This window comes from Hesperophylax consimilis, chromosome 24 (genome assembly GCF_061612785.1).
Source record: "Hesperophylax consimilis isolate HC1 chromosome 24, BYU_Hcon_1.0, whole genome shotgun sequence".
NCBI classification, from domain to species: Eukaryota; Metazoa; Arthropoda; class Insecta; order Trichoptera; family Limnephilidae; genus Hesperophylax; species Hesperophylax consimilis.
Window position 1 is genome coordinate 2,813,670 of NC_142859.1, and position 22,450 is coordinate 2,836,119.

At 33.8% G+C, this 22,450-nt stretch overlaps 1 protein-coding gene and 3 non-coding genes across 7 annotated transcripts in view; all 4 read left to right on the forward strand.

Moving 5' to 3' along the window:
• nahoda (DOMON-like domain-containing protein nahoda) overlaps nt 1-22,450 on the forward strand; it is a 61,735-nt gene that overhangs the window by 21,164 nt on the left and 18,121 nt on the right. For 3 of the 4 annotated variants that reach the window (XM_089646518.1, XM_089646519.1, XM_089646521.1), the window contains exons 2-10: nt 9,052-9,122; nt 9,290-9,387; nt 12,440-12,573; nt 14,642-14,863; nt 16,124-16,267; nt 18,252-18,323; nt 18,414-18,857; nt 20,656-20,691; nt 21,726-22,130. In XM_089646518.1, coding sequence (XP_089502644.1) covers nt 9,052-9,122; nt 9,290-9,387; nt 12,440-12,573; nt 14,642-14,863; nt 16,124-16,267; nt 18,252-18,323; nt 18,414-18,857; nt 20,656-20,691; nt 21,726-22,130 — 1,626 coding nt within the window. The remainder of the gene's footprint in view (nt 1-9,051; nt 9,123-9,289; nt 9,388-12,439; nt 12,574-14,641; nt 14,864-16,123; nt 16,268-18,251; nt 18,324-18,413; nt 18,858-20,655; nt 20,692-21,725; nt 22,131-22,450) is intronic. The other variant, XM_089646522.1, reaches the window with a different exon arrangement.
• TRNAS-CGA (transfer RNA serine (anticodon CGA)) lies at nt 5,018-5,099 on the forward strand. Its single transcript has one exon. It is a non-coding gene; the product is annotated as a tRNA-Ser (tRNA).
• On the forward strand, nt 8,740-8,812 carry TRNAR-UCG (transfer RNA arginine (anticodon UCG)). The gene has a single exon. It is a non-coding gene; the product is annotated as a tRNA-Arg (tRNA).
• Nucleotides 9,162-9,234, forward strand: TRNAK-CUU (transfer RNA lysine (anticodon CUU)). Its single transcript has one exon. It is a non-coding gene; the product is annotated as a tRNA-Lys (tRNA).

A 22,450-nucleotide genomic window follows, 5' to 3' on the forward strand; every position in this document is an offset into this window, starting at 1 on the left:
ATTAATATTTCATTGACAGGGACCGGACGGTTAGAATTATTATTGAACTACATCAACCGGAACGGCTTTCCGGCATGCTCCGGTTGAATCAGAGAATCATTCTTTACATTTCAGAATACCTGCTCGGTTGAAAGATTGCCTCACTCTTTGCGTTAGAATACTAGATTCTTTAGCCTACGTACCGACATAATTATTTATGAGGTGTCTACCATTGATAGCCATGATGCCATTGTATTTTTTGTTCATAATCTCTTTAATTGACGTTGTTAGTCATTGTCGTTACTTTTTGTGTGTTTTTGCATTCACTATTTTTTATTTTTGTTTTGTTTCATATTATAGTTTTTTCTTACACCTGCTTGGCCGAACATAGTTATAGAATATCTTGTATGGATGAATAGATGATACATATTAACGAAAATCACATTATAAGTTCAAGATTTTTGTAGCACGCATCAATGGGCATAAATAAAATAAAATTTAAAAAAATCAGTAAGTGCCTATTTACTTTTGTAAAAAAAATATCAAATTTAATTTCACGTCGAGGCCTGCGTGTAAAAATGCAAAGTAACGGTTAGGCATGATAAAATTACGCTCTAAAAGAATGAAAACTAAAAACGTCTAGTGGCAACAAATCGAAACATAAAGATGGGTAAAATTGTATATAGCCTTACTATTAAAAAAACACTTCACGACCGTTAAACGGTGTTTTAATTGCACATTGAGGTAAAGACGGTAAAATTTAGAAAAATTCAGGTTATTTCAACATTATTTTTTTATTGACTCTTACTGCGTGAATTTAACAAGAATTCCATGAAAGTGATGTAATTTAATATCATAAGTTTGTTTATTGAACACCTTTAGTTCTTTTACAATTAGAATAATACATAATACAGACATAATAATGCAGAAATCTAATATGTAAACATTTTGAAAAAGAGCAATCACTTTGTGGTTTGACATATTATTAAATAAAAATAAAACGCTTTGTTTAAAAACCACGAATTAATTTAAATTTTATTAAGACCGACCGGTTTCGCTTCGTGGAAACATCTTCAGGATTAGTTAAATTCTGAACCCTGAAGATGCTTCTACGAAGCGAAACCGGTCGTTCTTAATAAAATTTAAATATTTAACAGTGTTTTATTTTTATTTAATAATATGTAAGTACTTATAAGAAATATAATAAGTTGCTTTATGTATGTGTACGTAAATATAAATCGCTAACAATTAATCTATTTTTTTTGTTACCCCTGGGAATTATTATAATATTTTTTTTATTGCTACGAGATAAAAATGATGTGACAGTTTTCTAGCAGATTCTCCAGATAAAAGGAATTTGTTTTCAAAAATTCGTAACAATTTTTCTGCTTTTCGAGTACCTATATTTATGTGTTTCTTTCGTGTTTGAAATTAAAATAAACCAATTTATAAATATCTCTAATTACTATAAAATAAACTCGCTATCCTCGTCTGTCTGTTTGTCCGCTTAATTCTTCTAAACTACACAACGGATTTTGATAGAGTGTTCACTTTCATTTAGAGAATTTCTTCCGGAAAGTTAAAAAAATAATAAACATAAAGCACATTTAATACGAGTACCTTCGAAATAACCCGAAATTTGATGAGAAATATAAGTTTATTCAACTAATTAAACTACCCTCCGCTGTATGAAAAATGTATCCAACTTTTTAGGGCTGCTAAAAATCAGTTTAAACAATTTATGTTTATTAATTAGGTACCAATGTTTATCATAGAAATACTAAGGACGGGTTGTTTCGGAGAATCTGAACAATTCATCAAATTTCAACGTTCATTTTCGGGTTCTGTGAAAGACTTATTCAAGTTCTGTTTTTATTTCAGTTTTGTCAAGCAACTAGCCTACAATGATATAAAAACAGAACTTGAATAAGTCTTTCACAGAACCCGAAAATGAACGTTGAAATTTGACGAATTGTTCAAATTCTCCGAAACAACCCGTCCTTAGTCTGTGAAAATCCTTCTGTCAGAAAATTTAAGCATTTTCATATCAGTTAAAAGAGTGTTGTAGTTTGCCAAATTTGCTGGAATATTCATTTTAAAACATAAAAAAGTAAGAATTTATTTTATACTAGCTGTACCCCGCCACGCGTTCCTGTAACTCAGTCTGTCTGTGCAGATAGATAAACAATAGCGCGTGTTGCTTTTACGTCAAACAGATGACGCTGTTTAAAAAAATGTTTGCCCAACAGATGGCGCTGTTTTTAAAAAAATAAATTTTATACTACTGATATATAACCGTTTCTTTATTAGCTTTAAAAAAAATTTAAAACACCATTATTACCTTAGGTACGGTGTAGGTCCTGTAATTAGGTGAATTACGATGAGAGCATATAAATAAATGTAACCATAAACGTTGAATGAATACAAGAGCATAAATCATAACTACATATACAGGGTGTATCGGCACGTACCCAACAAACTTTAACCAGCTATTCCTTAGCATATTTGGAGTAAAAAATCTTATGTGCACTTTGCTGTCTGGTAACGTTTTTTTTTAATAAAAAAATATTATTCATATTTTCACCACATGTCACCACTGTTTTATCCTTTGTCAAAGTTTGAAAACCCATCTGGCAATATTTTATTCGAATTCCGTTGAATAATGCACGTGTGTACCTATATTGGCGCACTTTTACAATCACAACGAAATGGCACGGCACCATTCGTCTCATTATTAACTATTATTATTTAGTGTGTGCGAAAGAGCGAAGACGCTTTTCGACATACTTGCTTATAACAACTGTTGAACCCGAAAAGCAATGCCAATGACAGTGATGTAGTGTGGAAATTTTTATTTTTTTTGTTTTTAATTGAAAAAAAAATGCTACCGGACAGAAAAGTGCCCATAACATTTTTTACTCCAAATGTGCTAAGGAATAGCTGGTTAAAGTTTGTCGGGTTAGTGCCGATACACCCTGTATAATAGGTATGTTGTAAGTCCTACAGTTAGGTAAATTACGTCCAATGAGAGCATACACTATTAAATGACACCATAACCTCCCTTGGCGATGCAGCGCCTCGCAGATCTTCGCAGAGGGAAGGGAGCATGGGTTCGCTGATTTGATGTCCCAGTGTAACCGGGACGAGTCAGCGCTACCAGAGATCGGAAATGCACTCGTCCAGGCTGTCGCCCAGTGGCACAGTGTTAAATATGTCACAATTTATTTATAATTTAATATCTTCATTTATATTATTATGTTTTATATGGTAGACAGAGCACTTGCACTCACCGTTCTGTTCAGTTGAAATGAACAAACATCTGTCTAATAGTATTATCATCTCAATGAATGTACAGTTTATGATTGTTGTAAACGGAGGTGGCACCCTCTGTTATTTTATAAAAAAAACCATTGAAGTTTTCAAATAGTATCCCCGATGAGAAAATGTTAAAAAGAAAAATTACATAACTTGGAATTTCTCAGTTTCAAAAACTTTTACACAATGCTTTTTATCTGCTAGTTAATTTTATTATTATTAATGAAAGTAAGCTAAAATTTTGCACTAAATGATAAACATGTCTTACGAGCACGTAGGTAGGTACAACGATACCTGAAGTTAGGTAAATTGTCCAATGAGAGCATAAATGCAACCACAAAGCTATATATTGAAGACAAACACAACTTCACAAGTAAAGTTACATGAAATATTATTGAATATACAGGGTGTATCGGCACTAACCCGACAAACTTTAACCAGCTATTCCTTAGCACATTTGTAGTAAAAAATGTTATGGGCACTTTGCTGTCCGGTAGCATTTTTTTTTCAATTAAAAACAAAAAAAAAAAAATTTCCACACTACATCACTGTCATTGGCTTTGCGTTTCGTGTTCAACAGCTGTTATAAACAAGTATGTCAAAAAGCGTCTTCGCTCTTTCGCACACACTAAATAATAATAGTTAAAAATGAGACGAATGGTGCCGTGCCATTTCGTTGTGATTGTAAAAGTGCGCCAATATAGGTACACACGTGCATTATTCAACGGAATTCGAATAAAATATTTGCCAGATGGGTTTTCAAACTTTGACAAAGGATAAAACAGTGGTGACATGTGGTGAAAATCAGAATAGTAAATTTTTTATTAAAAAAAAACGTTACCGGACAGCAAAGTGCACATAAGATTTTTTACTCCAAATATGCTAAGGAATAGCTGGTTAAAGTTTGTCGGGTACGTGCCGATACACCCTGTATAAAAGAAATACTTAAAACTAAAATATAGTTCTACAAATTATACTTGAAAACAATAAATAAATCAAGTAAAATTGTTTGTGTGTTTTTTAATTCATATTTATAACATTACGGTACTAGGAAACGCCAAATGCTTAGGTAAACATTGAATGTGACCTTAACATAATTAAATATTGTTTATCTGAACCAAATAAATCTAGTTTAAATTTATTCTATTTAGGTAAGTACCAAACAATGGCTTACTAAAAACGGGTACTCTCCATTTTTTCAATGCAGTTTTTTCGTCTAAATAATTAACGGTTCCATTTGCAGAAGTTGTAAAAGTAATTATAGGTTAAATTTTGCTTAATTTATGCAAAATTTAGCAAAAGCGAAGGCTGCAAGAACAATAGATGAATTGTTGAACTCAGAATGCGAAACGAATGGGCATAGGATGTGTTATTGTTAAAGTTATCGGTAATTATTGCATGTATATATTTACATAGATTAGCAAAGTAATTTGTTCGTAATTGTTTGATCTCTGTAGACAACATAGGTAACCTAAAACCACAAGGAATGACAGGTTCTTTATGTTAGTCTTTATCCTTGCTTCATAATATAATATAATATTAATTCACGATAAATTAAAACGTTATAAAATAATTTAATGAAGGTGATTAAAATAACTTCGTACGATGTAAATTTTACATAAAATAATAATGATGTAGTTTTATATAGGACATGATTTTCTTGGTATTCGCTCATTTTACCGGTTTATATTCTTGTAGTGACATAGTGACGCCCCTCTCATCAGCAGTCGTGGCCGAGTGGTTAAGGCGTCTGACTCGAAATCAGATTCCCTCTGGGAGCGTAGGTTCGAATCCTACCGGCTGCGCATCTTTTTGCCTTTTTTACTTTTTTTATCAAATTTATTTTACTATGAAGCTTTAAAAGTGTTATTGGAAATAAAAATAAATATACTTATTAAAGGTTGTCATATTATGTTTGAATATACGATATTTATTTATTTAATATCAACCGTATAAATATACCACAATAAATCATATACAATGACACCAGAAAGTAATTATCACGCATGTTTAAAAAAAATTGTATCTTACAGTTTACTTTTAACGATTTTGTAACTCATTTAAAAATTATGCCATACATATTAAAAAATCATTCATTTTACTCAAAATCCAAAGAATAAACCAGATTACCTGTTTTGTCTTCAGTGGCAAAACCTCAAGAACGGTGAGCTATGCTGTCATGAAATTTCAACGGATTTATCTTTCTTAAATTTTTAGGACAACGCAGCTATTTTCAGCTGGCAATGCAATTTCCACAATTAGCTACGGAGCCTCTGCTTCTTCACAGAAATTGATTGCTGATTGAAAGTTCATAGATAATAGAAATAAAGAAAATTGGCCAGGAACCATTGATGAATTGTTTATTACTTTGTCTTTATTTACTTTATTTGTAATGTTTCTATCTATTATATCTATGAATAAGATAAAACTCAAGTCGCGTCATGAAATTTTGATGGTACTAGGTTATTGATGGTGATAGTTTAGTATAAGATATAATTATAGTTTATGGTGTATAATTTATAAAAGAAACTCCAACTTCCTCCGATATGTGCATGTGAAATTTAACACATGCAGATAATAAACGTACCAATGACCCGAAATTAACCCACTATCGGGAATCAATCAATTGAATGAATCATTTATGTCCTTAACCACAGTAAGGGGTTAAATCAGTGATGCAAAACCTTTAAAAAAGGAGTTAATTTCACACCAGAGACAACGTTGGGATAGCTGTTTCGTTGATATTTAAAGAAAAGAGGGATCGAATTTGGCTTTTGAAGATTTTGAGTACAAGAATGTATCGTAAAAAGTACCTGTTCTAATTTAAAAGTTTATATACGAATGTTGGGCACGCGTTTGGCGTGTCTCCCAGCTGTGCATTGATACAAAGGAGTTCACAAACGTTAGTTCTATGAGCACCTTCCATAGGAATACCGTTAGAAAAAGGACAGCATTTCCATCCGACTTATGTGTTCTAAATACAGTAATCCATCAGTTTACATAGATAGGGTAATCAGTCAAACTGTCTGCCCGATTCTGCGTGAGAGTCAAGATTAAAAAAAATATTTAGGGGCTCCAGACCAGAGGTGGCTGCCAAACTCAAAGGTGGAAGCTTAGTCGCTCACTTGTGATATGGAGCCCCAAATTTTTTTAAAAACCTTTGACTCTGTGCAGAAACGGGCTACGGATTGCAATATTTAGATCACAGTCGTCAGGTTAAAATGTTATCCTTGTTTTACCGGAATTTCAACGGAAGATGCTTCAAGGAACTAGCGTCATTGATCCCTTCGGAACCGGTGAATAGTCGGGTAATACGAACGATGCATGCCCAATATTTGTACACCGTTGAAATTTTTTCATAATAATAATAATAATATTTGGATGATTTATATAGCGCTGTTTTTGTGCAAAATTACCTCAAGGGCGCTGGACAAATATATAATACACTTTTAAAATGATTTACTAACTATATATGGAGATAATATACAGTATCATACTTACCTGGTAGGTCACTTGAGATTAACATTAACTAATTGTTTATTACCAAAATTTAGGACATAATTGGAAAATTGGATATAACTGGACTTTCTCTCAGGAATGGTATATTTAATTTAAGGATATGACAGCTTAAAAATGTAAGTTTTTAGTTCAGACTTGAATTCTGTTGGACTTGTTATAGATCTTAGTTCCGGAGGGAGTTTATTCCAAGCCTTCGGCCCAGATACTCCGAAAGCGCGATCACCAAACTTAGTATTTGTCTTGCGCTTAGGTTTCATCAGTCTGCCTACAGCTGATGATATTGCTGATCTAAGATTTGACTACCTCAGACCATCGCATATGAGAAAGTGTCGTTTCTTCGACTCGTTCTTGAGTTCAACAGCTCGTACGTGGAAGGATTTGCCGGCTTCTGTGTTACAAGTTAATTATTTTATAGTACGCCTTGAAAAACAGCATTTTTTGTTCTTGAGTAATTCCTTCGGTGGACGCAAACTTTTAGATACACAATGATGTAGAACTCGGCTATCAGAGGATTGAATGAATTACTCGGGCAGTAATACAATATTAAATTGAGCCACGGGTTGTTCATCGCTGAAGTATATTACAGAAAACTCTAATAGCTGTGGGGCGACTTGGTGTCTAGGCGATAGCTGCAAATTTAATGGTTTTGCGTGTCCATTTTTAATGCAGTCAATATGGAACCAAAGGGGTGAATTTATAAATAGAATAGGAAATAGTAAATGTACCGCACACGAATACAAAAGCTTTTCTTCTATACTCTATTCCTAATATGTATATGTACCTACTCTTAACTTGTACATATTTTAAATTCAGACATTTTCTGATTTCAAGTGCTCCTCAGTTATCAAACTGTTTGCCTTTGTTATATAGCTAGCGCAGATCCGTGCAAAATCACGGGATAGTCTTAGAGGCGCTATTGCGTATGAATATCTCGTTGAAAAGTGTTCCACTGTTATCACGCGAGTAGTTGTTTTGCGGTTGTTCGGCGTTATGGATAAAATTTGACTATTTGTAGCTAAAAAGGAGGAACCTGTTTTTTCGCTTCGTGTCTCATCTAAATGGAATCGTTTCAATTCTCGACAAATAAGTTCCAAATTTGAAAATGGCAATTAAAATAATTTTCTGTTAAAAATATTATAGGTAGGTATCGACTTTATCGCTTAGTCTCTAAACAAATAATTAATTTTAAAAAATGAAGCTAAAATTCAAAGCAAATGTTCTCAAGTTCATTGAAATGGAGTTACAGACGGAGGCACAACCGAAATTAGTATTTTTAATAACAATAGGAAGGAAATCTGTAGAGTGAATCAAGTTTGTAATTATGGTGAACTAACTGATCCCCTGCGTTGTCAGCAATTTTTCTCTTATTTTGAAGGTCAAGTGTGCAAAATTTCAACAAGAAGTTTCAAAGGGGCGAGAAAAGCGGATTGGGTGGTTTTTAGAAATCTTAGACAGTGACCTTCCTATTTTTAAGGTGAAGGGTGCAAAATTTCATCAATCTCGAAAAAAACGTAGATTTGTATGAAAAAAAAAACAAAGCCGGGCCGCCCGCCACAGTCACTCTTTCTTATATAAATAGATATTACTATGTCTAATCCAGTGATTTTTTCCTCGTAATTTTTATTACGTCGGTAGGTAGTACAAAATAATTCAACTGCATTTGTTAAATAGTTTTAATCAAATGTAAAAATACTACTCTGAGATTGTATCTACCTACCTACACGCTGTAATTAACATAACATTCTTATCTGTAAAGTAATTCACATATTAACGATTGATAAGTACATACATGTGAATGAATTCATCCGTCATAATACAGTCACAGACAGACATTAACTTATTGCGCGCACCTCGCTGAAATCCTTGCGGATATGTGCGAACTACGACTTTAGCTTTTATACGATAATATTGGCCGACGTGTTATCAGACCGTGTGGCCTAATGGATAAGGCGTCGGACTTCGGATCCGAAGATTGCAGGTTCGAGTCCTGTCACGGTCGCATATTTTCTTTTTTTGGATTTTTCAATCAGGTTTTTACTAGGAATAAAAAGCTTCGTCCGTTTTTTACTTACCGAAATGTTCCGTGTTCAAAATATTAGGAGTAACCATGGACATGATGTTTGTCTTATGTCTATGAGATTAACCCTTGTTCTTTATAAGCACAAATTTTTGTTTTATTATATGTTGTTGAGCGTTAATAAATTGAAGCTAATAAAACAAAACTTTTCTTTGTTCCAGGGTCCATAAAGACGTCTCTTCTTGCAGGTTCAACGATAAACGTCACGTGGCATCTCGCATACGCACACAGAGTAAGTTCTTATTAAGTAAAACTGCCACGTAGCTCACCAGCCCGGCTAGCTCAGTCGGTAGAGCATGAGACTCTTAATCTCAGGGTCGTGGGTTCGAGCCCCACGTTGGGCGAATATTTTTTGCCTTTTTGTTTATTATTTTTTTATTTTATTTTTTTTTGTTCTAGGGAGGATTTAGTTTACAAATTTTGGACGAATTGGATCGTTCCGCTTTAGACATCACTCCATTTGTTGCCGGATCTAAATTCGTCAAGGATGACGTGACGTAAGTAAAAAAAGTAGCATTATTATTCTTCTTACTTTATCAATAAACAATTTAATATTTTTTTGAGTTACATCTTCAGTTTTTCTTGTACATTATAATCTTGTAAACCAACCTATTTTTAATTCAGTTAATTATTCATCCAATAATGTTTTATGTCAGTCTATCTTTGTTATATATTACAAAAAAAATCATCGGATGGTAATACAGTTAAATATTATTATCTATGATTGTTAGAAATTATACTGCACAAGAGTTCCCATTGAAGAGAGCCAAATGAATTTCAAAAGACTAAGAGGAAGGTTGGGATTATAAGATCTGGTCACCAAACATAGCTAAAGTCATTTCAAACAATGCTTCCATTCTTTATTTTATTTTTTTAAATTTATTAATCTTAAGTTAGCTCACATCTTTGTGTGTGCTAATAGTTTTATAAACATATAACATGTACATTGTTTGGCAAACATAATCTTTCTTTAAATATTTCAGTAAAGTCACAAAAAAGAAACATTAGTAATTGAGATAGACATATATTCTTAATTCATTTTTGAACTTATTAATATTTTCTATCAAAGCAATTTCCTTCGGGATTTTGTTATACACGGTGTCCGGAAACTCGTAGTACAAGCGGGAAACTGGAGAATCTATACCACATGGGGAACCCAAAAAAACATAAAGTTTTTTGATTTGAGCATTTTCAAAAAAAAAAAAAACCAAAAAAAAATATTTTTCGGCTATTTTAGGGTTAAAGTTTTTTCTGGTGTTTAGGGTTGAATATCAGATGTTTTAACCCTGCAGAGCAGAAATATTTTTTGATTACACCGGGTTAAATGAAGGGTGATTTCAAAATAATGCTTCAAATCCGAGTTTCTTCATTTGTTTTACTTTCAAATAGTTTTAATTAGTTGGGTACTTTGATCTTCAGTAATAATTTATAAGAATTTGATTAAAAAAAAAATAAAAATAAAAAATCAACTTCAAACTCGATTTACTCGATAACGAAAGCTCAAATAAAAAAAAAATATACTACAAAATCGACTCCAAATGTGATGTAGATTCACCAGTTTCCCGCTTGTACTACGAGTTTCCGGACACCCTGTAGAGTTGAACGGCCTGGTACATCAGAGATTTTTGGGTGCTTGTTTTTTTTCTTGTTGGCAATCTAATTTGCTTAGAATTTCTCGTTCCGTGTCCGTGTATCTCGTTATTGTAATTTATTTTTCTTTTCAGTTCCTTAGACATCATCCCTATGTTAATTTTATGTATAAAAATAAGTACATTCAAATACACAGTTTGCTTCACCGTCAAAAAATTCAGCTCCTTTAACATGTCTCTTATCCGTGTGTATATGTTGCGCTTAAGTATTATTCGCATTGCTTTATTTTGCAGTATTTGCATTTTTTTCATTTTCTCTTTATTGCAGAGAAAAAGAATACTTGAACAGTAATTAAAGTGTGGTGATATAATTGTATTGTATATTATCTGGCATGTTTCTTTATTTACTTTGTTTCTTTCTACCAAGAAATGATATTTTTTTTGCAATTTTTTTAATTGTATAGTCTGCATTTTTTGAGAAGTTCAATTTTGAGTCTATAATAACACCTAGATATTTAATTTCTTCCACTTTTTTTATGATTTCTCCATTTATAGAAACCTTTGGTTCCTCATGCGTATTTGTTCTGAATGGCGATCTTTTCTAAGGCGATACTGGAAGATCCTTTTACTTTAATTATATTACAATCTTGCCAGAATTTGAAAGCATGTAAGTTGTCTTATCGATATAATACAATACCTGCACCAAAAACATATTTTCTTTTTGAATACATACAATAAATACATAATTTTACACAACCCGGTCGCACATAACCCACTGGCGAAGTGAATCGATACTTTGATTGGGCACTTTTGCACATGGAAAAAATGCCGTATAGTAGAGAAGAAGATCCATGCGTGTGCCGCTCGCCGCCGGCCAAGTACCCATAAAGTACCTATCGTACCCGAAATCCAAGTCACCCGTCACCCGATCTTTGATCGGTACTTTCGTTTGGCATAGGAGAAACATAGGAAATCGGAAATTACAGCTTCTTTTAGATCAGGGATTTCAGGTATCTCTATTACGGGCTATTTCACTATGTCGGGCTAAATATCTGACTAGCTAGCCGTTGGCTGGCTTTAAAGATCAGAATAACTTCGTTATTCAACGGCGACCGTTTCACCATTGTTGCCGAGCTTCCGGATAGATAACACTCGAAATAGTCTGGCAACATAGCAAAATGTTTGCAGTTACCCCATCTACTGCCACGCCTGTCATGTTTAGATAGATTCGTGTCGAATTAATACATTGTTTCTTATTTTGAACACAATCAAATAATTCAGGATGGATCATACAAGCATTCAAATTCATTCGAGCTCTTAAAACTCGCGGCCTTCGCATCGCCGCCCTTTCACCTGCTTCTGTAAATCAAAAACCTCGGTATCCATAATAATTCGCAACAAAATTCGACTCACTTCTCCGCTGTCAAACTCGGAATGTTTTGACGTCATATTTGATTCGAGGAATAGCGCCTAACGTGAGGTTAGAGCACTGATTAGTCAAATCGAACTTTAACCCGAGCGTTAGCGTTATTCAGATATAGTGAAAACGAAAAAATGACTAATCCGCGGATTAGTGCTTAATCAGAACATAATCAGAGATAGTGAAATACCCCCTTAGTCTGCCGTGTGATTGATATTCGAGATGCCTGGTTTACAAAATTCATGCAACTATGGTCGCTTCCCACACTGACACCCAAAACGCTGACGGTCGAACCTTTTGTGAGCGCGTTACAATGATCAGGTAGATCACGAGCGACTCATGACTCGTAGTCGGCACAATAACAATATCCCTTGGAGAGTTATAAGGATGCAGTGGTGGCATCAACACCGTCAAGCCACCTTCCAACTAAACTCAACTAAAATCAACTAGGGTAAACCCTCCTTCAAGTATTTTATATGTGAAAGTCTTTTGCTAAGAGCTCAAGAACTGTTGAAGTAACATAATAACTTTTTATTTCAGCGCACAGTCATTCCAAGTGCGATTACCTTCGGACTTTACTTGTCAGAACTGTACCCTGCAGCTACAGAGGCAGGCAGATGAATGGGATAGCAACTACAGATTCTGGTCCTGTGCTGATGTAGACATTCTTACCAGTAAGTTCAATTATATTGTACTGTCCACGCTGTATCTGTATATTTGTATATTGCCCCAAATAAGTATAACACAGGGTAATTTCTGGTATGACATACATAATTCATGGGTGTAAATTTAACGATCTTTCGTTTTTTTTTATAAAACCTAAAAATATGGGATAAAAGGAAAAATATAGGTGGATTCATTTACAATAAGTAGTTTATATTGATTGTGTTTTATAACCCATATTTTTTGGGAATGTTACTTTTCAATGGTTTCAAAATGAATAAATAGTCTCGAAAGTAATGGTAAAGTAAAATTTTCATTTGTACAAAGTATTTTTAGAAATTAAAATTGTACAAATCATTTGTTTAAAGTAATATTTTCTGAGACATTTTTAATAATAAAACTGAAATTTATGCATACAATTTTATTTCGATGAAACCGTAGATGAAATTACCCAATCCTCAAATATTTCGTATTTATTAATACAATTTCAATATTTTGAATAAAATTTTCAACTAGAAAACACTTTTAGTAGTTATTTTTTATTTAATTATTGAAGACAATTTAGCGATTCCCAAACGAAAATTTGAAACGGAACAAGATACTTTTTTTGTTATTTGTTTTTGGGGTGTTATGCCGTGTTGCGCTAACTCCTTCTTTAGCCAACGTTTCGGACAATGCAGTGCTGTCCGAAACGTTGGCTAAAGAAGGAGTTAGTGCAACACGGTATAACACCCCAAAAACAAATAACAAAAATACTTTTGGCCGTGAAAATCTTAAATCATAGAACAAGAATCGGTCACATCTAGGACTTGATCCCAGGACCCTTGCCTTGCCGGGGCACCGCTCTACCAACTGAGCTAATGGGACCATATCTCCTTCGGTCATATTTGTATCATACTTCGAATAAGAACTACCTACATTGCCTTCATTTTCTCACTGCCCATTTTTATTGGCTGCTATGTTTATGTTTTTTATTTTATTTTTTTTTTTTATTGGTTTTCAAGCTACAATCCCGTTAAACTGTAATAAAGCAGTTTGTCAACATCAGGATGTTAACCCTTGGGACCTTCTAAGACCCAAACAGTCCCAAATGCCGTGCGCGCATTATACTCTCCTAAGACCATATTTGTCCCAGAACGACCGCACATTATTAAAATGCATATATCTCTCTTCCTCTCATCTAAAAATTAATTATTTCTCTTATGTCAGAAAGAGAACGAAATAGTGCTTGTTATTGTCTTTGAAAAAATGGAAACTTGTAGAAGGTTCGATCCGTGCAAATCAACAACGTCTCAAGGGTTAATGATCACTTACATACATACACACATACTATTATTACTATAACTATACAATTAACACACCTAAATTAATATAAACTATCTCTATTTAGTAACCATTGTTTCAGCATATATCTCATGATCGCAAGATTCAACTCAAACTAAATGAAATCTATTCAGTGTCTTAGATAAATATATCTTATTTTTATTTTAATGAGCGACATCTATTGACTTTTTTCTGCAAGTCTAGGATGAATATTTTATTTTTGGAATAACTTAATGAGTAAATATTGTCTTCAATAATTAAATATTACAATTTGAGGTTTTACTCATTAAGTTAATCCAAAAATAAGTTATTTTTTTCCCTGTTTTACGAATCTGTAAATATTCGTTTTTATCGTGTCTTGTATAGTTTTCGTTTTGTGACTTGAAGGGTTTTACCAAACCACAGTTGAATGGTGCCAATGTCCTGCATTGATGAGAAGAAAGTTCAGGAGCTCACCTGTGGAGTTACTTTGGAGAAACGGGAAACATGACTAAACACCTAATGATAACCCCATATTCGTAAAAAATTCTAAACATGCTACGAGTTATCTTTGAATTAAAATTTTTCTGTCTGAATGTAATCAAACAAAAAATGTAGCACTGCTTAAGTCGAGTGAGGTATCGTTTACTAAATGTTCATTGGTGCTGAATCGAATAAAACCACTGCTAAGTCGGCAGTATAAATATTTGGTGCGATAAGAAAGGTTTTTAGTAAAGAAACATGATTTAACTACATCAAAACTTTCTCTCTTTCCAGAAAAAGAGTACCGGGAGACGTGCAGCGGTCATGGGCGGTACATCCTGGCGCGCTGCAAGTGCGACCGCCTGTTCCACGGGCCCCGCTGCCAATACCACGAGGAGTGTCAGGAGAACTCGGACTGCGGGGACCACGGCGTTTGTGAAAACATTGAGGCCACGTCAGCACCCTCGCGCCAGTGCTACTGTAAGCCGGGATTCTTCGGGGCTGGATGCAAGAAGAGTAAGTTGACAGTTTAGATCAACAGCTAATCAAACAGCATTGCTTTAAATTTATTTATTGAACACCTTTTATGTTAAACACCTACAAATGAAAAAATAAAATTTCTCTTTGACTGCGGTATATGTATTTAATGCACATGTGTAGTGTTTTTCGGCATGTAATACTATAAATTAATGTGACAAAAAAACTAGACATAAGTGGAAGCGTTACATGTTAAAAAGTGGGTGTGTCAAGCCTACGCAAGACAGAAGTGAAACTTCTAGTATTCCTCTCTCTCTATTTTCATTTCATCAAAAATTAAATGAATTAATTAAATGAACTACAACTATAAATGTAAATGTAAACGCAACACAAAACGCGAACACAACTTATCACAGCGGGAGCACGCTGCTAACTGATTCACTGGCCGTGGTGGGCGTGGCCGCGCAAGTGCGCTACCGGCCGACCTGCTAAACCGAACTCGTATCTCGCTCGTAACTCAAAGCAAAACGTTCGTGAGCGGCTCCCCCACCTCAACAAGCGCATATGGTGAGAGAGAGACAGTGAACGGTGAGCGGTGGTGGGGGTACCCGCATTTTCGTGTCGATCCTGACTCGGTTTTACTCCGTCCCCGAAAATCCATTACGCGCCTAAAGAAGTTTCACTTCAAAAATGACTACTCAAGTTTTCGAAATTCTGTGGATGACCATACTTTGAGAATTTGAATGATTCGAATGGTATTATTATTTTTCATATCTCCGGGATTATCTCAAACTCTAAATAAAAACTCAGGGGTTCAACAAAACCATTTGGACTTTAATGTGATAGATTTACAATCAATGGGCTTTGATATCTTAACTAGCAGGCGTTTGGAATAATTTGGACCTCGACCTTGAGTTTGCCACATTATTTATTATCCTGTTATACTCGACAGCTATCGCCATCTATGGGTAACTTAATAGATTATACTAGTGCCATCTGTGGGTGAGCTCATACACCAATATCAATGAAATTACAGCATTTAAATAACACTTTTATTGCCACAATCACGGTATTGCATTTCGAACAACATTATTTCCTTTTATTTAAATACAAATTTCACAAGGTTTAATAATTCTAATATCTGGATTCTGGAAAATTTGTACAAGAAAAATGCTTGCATTGTGTTTGGGTCAATTTCTAACGAAATAATAATTAATTAGGTTGATAATGATATTTCCACTGGAGTAAAAAATTGGCATTAATATTATTTATTGTATTGAAATATTGTTGTTTTTCCAGGATCACCTTTCAGATCTAATGCTCTGGATCTCAGTATCTACACCACCAGGGAGTTGTCTAAGGACTTCAAACTGCACTGGAGGATTCTCAAGGAAGATAAGGAAATCGAAATTGTGATGGTCGTCAATGGAACTTCTTATGCAGGTACCCAATTAAATATTATAACTCTTGTTATACAACACAGTATTGAATTACGTACTACTAGTCAAGTTAAGATTGCCCACAGTAAAATCAGGATTTATTGAAGTATCATACGTTATTTGATTTACGAGAACGGAATGCTACACAATTTTGTTGTGGCACACTCTTTTCACATCTTTCCCTTTCCCACATGTATTTTATTTTTTGTAGGTACGTAATATTATAACACTACTTCAGATCTGTGAAAAATCACTGGATATCATAATAAGGAAGTTGAGTGAAAAATATTTTGACTTAAAAAAAATATGTTCATGTAGATCAAAAAATATCGATTCTAAATATATAAATATATTTCTATATTATTATTCTTAGAATTAGTTAAACGTTCTTGAAAAAGCATTCAATAGCAATAGACTGTATACGCTCCACGATTGGTGGAAAGAATTCTGACGTCACATGTGTCGTGACTTGTACGTACAACGGATCACCTATGGTGCATCTCTTTCTATTACATGAGAGATGGTCGGTTTAGATGAGAGAGGTGTATAGGCCAAAGGTTTATTTGGGTTTGTCAAATATATGTACGTATTTAATGTTATTATTATATGAAATGGATTTCTAAAGATACATATTCGTATAGTGCTTTATAATAATATGTTGTTTATTGCATAACTTAGAAGTTTTTATTATTATACATGTCACATAGCATGTGATACACTTCAGGCCGCCGGCCGCCCAGAAAAGTCTCACAGTGAACTGGGCTGTAAACCGTTATTTTACTTTTGGTCCTTACTTTTCTGCGCGGTGGTCCTGAATTCGCGCGGGGAACGTCAACAAGTAGCGACGGCAATACCGTACAAGTACCGTACCGGGCGGGAAAAGCAAATATTCTAACTTAAAATATTAATTTAACTATGAAATCTTAATCAATTTTCTTTTTTTTTTAATAACATCAATCTAATAGACGGTTAACATTGGTAAAAAAATTACTGGAATTCCTTGTTGAAGAATTAAAAATTTTTCCATACAAAATGCTTAAGCGACGTGGTTTTCACAGTTCGAATGACGTCACACCACACCACGCCTCTTACCGCTCGGATTCCGCTCGTTTTGGCGGGCTTAATAAAATTTAAACTTTGAGAATTAATTTAATTATGAAAACAAAATTAAAAAAAAAATACCAGTATTTAAGTTTGAATGCGAACATTGATAAAAAAAATAAAAAAAATGGACTCAACTTCCTTATTGTAGTATTTATTAAAAATATATTTTGCCTCAGCATCATTGCCTTTCAGAAATAAACACTGTCAATTTTAAAGGCAACAAAAAATAAACCCTTTGATTGAACACCTTTATAAAACATAGTAAATTACATTATCTGTCAAAAAATTAAACAGAAGAAATGCATGATTCAAATATAGAATTATTAATTATACTAAAATAATTTTGATATGTTATTTATCGCTTGACTGAATTGTTCCCACAATCAGTCAAAAATTTGAAAATTACACTTATATTCAAAGTAAATCCAAGATCTAGAGTTCATTGAACCGCAGTTACACATAGAATCACAACTGAAATTAGTATTTTCAATTAGATATAAACTTATACACTATTATTATAAAAGTACTTTCAGTATCTATGTAGTGTTAAAAAGTTGATACCCATTGTAGGTTTCGAAGAAAATTGAATTTTACATTCACCGATTTGCAAATACAGATACAGATTTGTACAACTTGTCAATCAATAAATTTTAAATGTTATGGCGAAATCCCACAAACAGATTTGAAATGATTTGTGCCAGAATCTCTTATCCTATCACACATTGTCTTATACACACTTTGACATGACTTGAATTTGATTCACTTGTTCAAGCCATGTCATTGGGCGTTCCAATCATTCATCCAGGACATAATTGATACTCGAGAATTTATAAAAAATATATTTACAAGTACCAAATTTTTCATGGGCTTTAATATTGTTTTAGGTCTGGGATGGCGATCGCGGCATTTGACAGCTGCCTGCAGAAACTTCCCCGTATTAGGAAGACCTTTGGATGGTAATACTAATTAAATGTATTACATACAAAAGCATTATATTCATCAATGAGTTACAATACTTAGTTATTCTATGTTGTTTTGTCTCTTAGGACCAGATGCCAAACCTGAACCTGCTAGCGAACCAGAACCTAGTTCTGAACCCAAAGCCGAACCCCATTCAGTGCCAGAACCAAGCTCTGAACCAAGCTCCAAACCAGAACCCAGTTCTGAGCCCAACTCCAAGAAATCACCGGAAAGCCAGGCGGAACCAAGCGCCGAGCCTGAACCTAGTTCCGAACCGAATTCAACACCCGAACCAAGCTCTGAGCCAGAACCCAGTTCTGAGCCAAGTTCTAAACCAGAGCCAAGCTCTGAACCAGAACCCACGACTGAGCCCAGTGCAGAACCCACCACAACCAAAGCGAATAGAACCGATGTTAATAAGAAATATAAGAGGGTTGCTTCTAATACTCCCGGAGGGTTCAATTTCAAAAGGTTTGGCGATGATGTCACTGTCAAAACAAGCATCTCCTACAAGGTTTCTAGCAAACAAGGTAAATAAATCATTGATAGATTAGTTTAAATTAGTAATGTGAACAATGTAAATCATTGTTAGATTTATTCAAATTAGAAAATGTGAACATGGGAAATAACAAATTGTTTTCACTCTTCAAAATTGATTTTTGCTTCTCCGAAAATATCTTCTTAACCTCTCAGAAAAGGACTTTTATTTACTTTGTGTTCCTTTGCGAACTGTCAAAACGCGAAAATTTTTGTGTTATTCACGAGTTTTGTTAAAAGCTTCATAACTCACGTTTTGGGAAACATAGCCTCATTCTAAAAAATGTTTTGGAAAGATTATGAAATTCACTATCGTATTGTTTTGTTATACGTAAATATTTGCGTTTCTAAAGTTTTCTCCGAAAACGTCAAAAATATGTAAAAATCGCTGACCATTATTTCAAAGCTGTGAAAAATGTACTTTTTTCTGAGTATCATAAAGAAATAACACTTTATATATTGAAGAAATATAATTAAAAACTATTAGTCACCTCAAAATATTAACCGTCCAAACTAAAATATTTTTAATAAATTATTTAGAAACGCAAAAAATTATGAACGAACAAGATGACAGATTCAATCGACTCAGATAATGCACCTCTACATTCCATAGATATTCTTGAATGCAGACGCGTAGCGTTATTCATTATCGATACTCTGTTTTTTAAATCATGGTAATCCGTATACTAGTGATGGAAATAAATCGATTTTTGTAAAATCTCGCGCGTTTACGTGAAAAGACGTACTAATGTCTTGACCGCTATTATCATATTTACGTCTTTTGACGTTCTAATGTTCCGAGTGGTTAACAATCAGAATCGAAGAGATTCCCATTTTGGTTCTAGTTTGCATCTAGCCTTCTATTCTCTTCACACCATCAAAGGAAGTTAATGACAATACATTTCTGTAAAATGTACATCCAATAATTTATATTCATATACAACTTCCAGCGAGAGCTCTTACTTACGTCATTAAAGATCATCCTCTTCTTTCTCACACGCCTTGTATCAAAACGAAAAAGGCAGAGGATACTGGATTGATGACGTCACATCCGACCTCTTGATGGAAGTAGTTTAGCTCATGATCTAATGTTAATGGAATTTTCGCATTAATAATTTAACCCCCTCCAGCATTTGAGGGTCATATATGACCGGGCGTCCATATTTTATAAAAGTATTTTTATTGTTTTTTCTATCACGCGGAAAAACATATTTTCTTTGACGTTATAAAGAGAAATAATAACTCTTTCCGGTTTGCCTCGAATATTTTTACTGGATTCCATTAATAAAATTCTAAAAATAGCCGAAATGAAAATTCATATATCGCGCCGCTATCGCAACAGTCGGTTTAATTTAACAAATTATATTTTATTATATGAACAAGATAAAAGTGAAGGTACAGTTTTCTTGAAAATTCCCCAAACAAAACTAATGTCTTTTCGATATATGAAGTTCTCTTAATTTTTCTATGATTGGAGTAAAAAAATCAAGTAAAAATGTGGTTAGCGTTTTGGCCAACATTTTTCACGTTTGATACAAAAATTTTATTATTTATAAATAGTAATGTTTATTTTAAATGCATTCTCCGCAAAGATAATTTTATCTAGTTTCTAAAACAGTATTTGTCTTTACGAAAAATTTAAAAATAAGATGTATATAGCTCATTTGAAATACACAGAAAACCTTGCAAACTGAACAAATGTGATGAAAGTACTGTAGGGTTAAACTCCTTTGATCCTAAATTTTCTATTCTGTTGTGTAAATTTGTCAAGGAAATATTTTTACATTTCAGGACGTAGAAAGAGAGCCATGTATACATCAGAAGAAGGTAAGAAAATTATAATCAAAATTAACACCCCACAAAAATGCATGAATTTGAACAGCTACAAAAATAATTTTAAAAAATACAATAACAAAATTGCAGCATATTATATTGTTTGAAAATATTCAAAAAATCTTAAACCCCAGGGGCAAGAGCCCTGCATTTGCAGTGTCGAAGACTCGTGCCCACGCACGGACGAAGCACTGCAATTACAGTGCAATAAGGTGCGATTTATTTTTGAAACATCTTGTAAAGTAGGACTACCTTGATATAGTCTAGGCAAATTATTGTAACAAAAAAATGTTTTGTTTTTAAAACTACATGTGCAGATCTGCTATCTCTTAGTCAAAATACAAGATTTGCATAATATAAGTTGCTCGGCATTTTATTTCATAAAACCTCTACACTCCCAAACAAGAACCACAATAAAAAGCCAGTACCTAATATATTTCAATGGGGTGTTTGTAATACATCTCGTTATGTGTAATATTTTGGTTGATGCTTTCTGACAGAAAAAGGTTAAAATAAAACAATACATTTAGATGTTTAACCCTTGGGACCTTCTAAGACCCAAACAGTCCCAAATGCCGTGCGCGCATTATACTCTCCTAAGACCATATTTGTCCCAGAACGACCGCACATTATTAAAATGCATATATCTCTCTTCCTCTCATCTAAAAATTAATTATTTCTTTTATGTCAGAAAGAGAACGAAATAGTGCTTGTCTTTGAAAAAATGGAAGCTTGTAGAAGGTTCGATCCGTGCAAATCAACAACGTCTCAAGGGTTAAATTAATAATGATGGGCCGTGGGTTAGAATATGAACATGCCGTTCAGTGGTTATCAGGAATATAGAATATGTATTGCCTTTAGCACTGATGTAATGTACATACACTTGCATCGCACTATATCTATGGATTTTGTTGCACCAATATAATAATTATTTGTATTTCCCTTGGAAGTATTTAGAATTACTTTTAATATCTTTATAATAAAGGTGGATGGTTTATTTTGCATGTGTTTTCTTTCTTATTTCTCAGATGAACCAACAGTGAAACCGGAACCTTCATCAGAACCCACCTCCACACCAGAACCCAGTTCCGAACCTAATTCTAAACCAGAACCAAGCTCTGAGCCTAGCTCGAAACCAGAACCTAGCTCTGAGCCTAGTTCAAAACCAGAACCCACTTCTGAGCCTAGATCCGAACCAGAGCCAAGTTCTGAACCCAGTTCGAAACCAGAACCTTCTTCTGAGCCAGAGCCAACTTCTGAACCCAATTCCAAACCCGAACCCAGTTCCAAACCAGAACCCAGCTCTGAACCGAGCTCCAAACCTGAACCTTCTTCTGAACCTGATTCCAAGCCTGAGCCAAGTTCCGAACCTTCCGCAAAACCCGAACCTGAGCCGACATTCGAACCATCAAGCGTTAAAGCCGATGCCGAGGGTATATTATTTCATCAATAATTATTTTTCATCAAATAACTTGATATAACTCTATTACTTGAGTATTGATTTTTCTCAAAATATTAATAAATAACATAAAATTTTGTTGAAATGTTGTACATATAATAATAATTAATATTTTATTAACATATTGGAGGGAGAAAGAGATAATATCTAACCTTAAAGCACAGCACACTAATTAACAGTAAAGAAAAGTATTGCTTGAAAAATTAATACATAATACAAAGTATGTACACTAGAAGTAGGTTATTTAATACAATATATTGTTTTTAAATATAATATTTGAAGTTATGTGTGTAG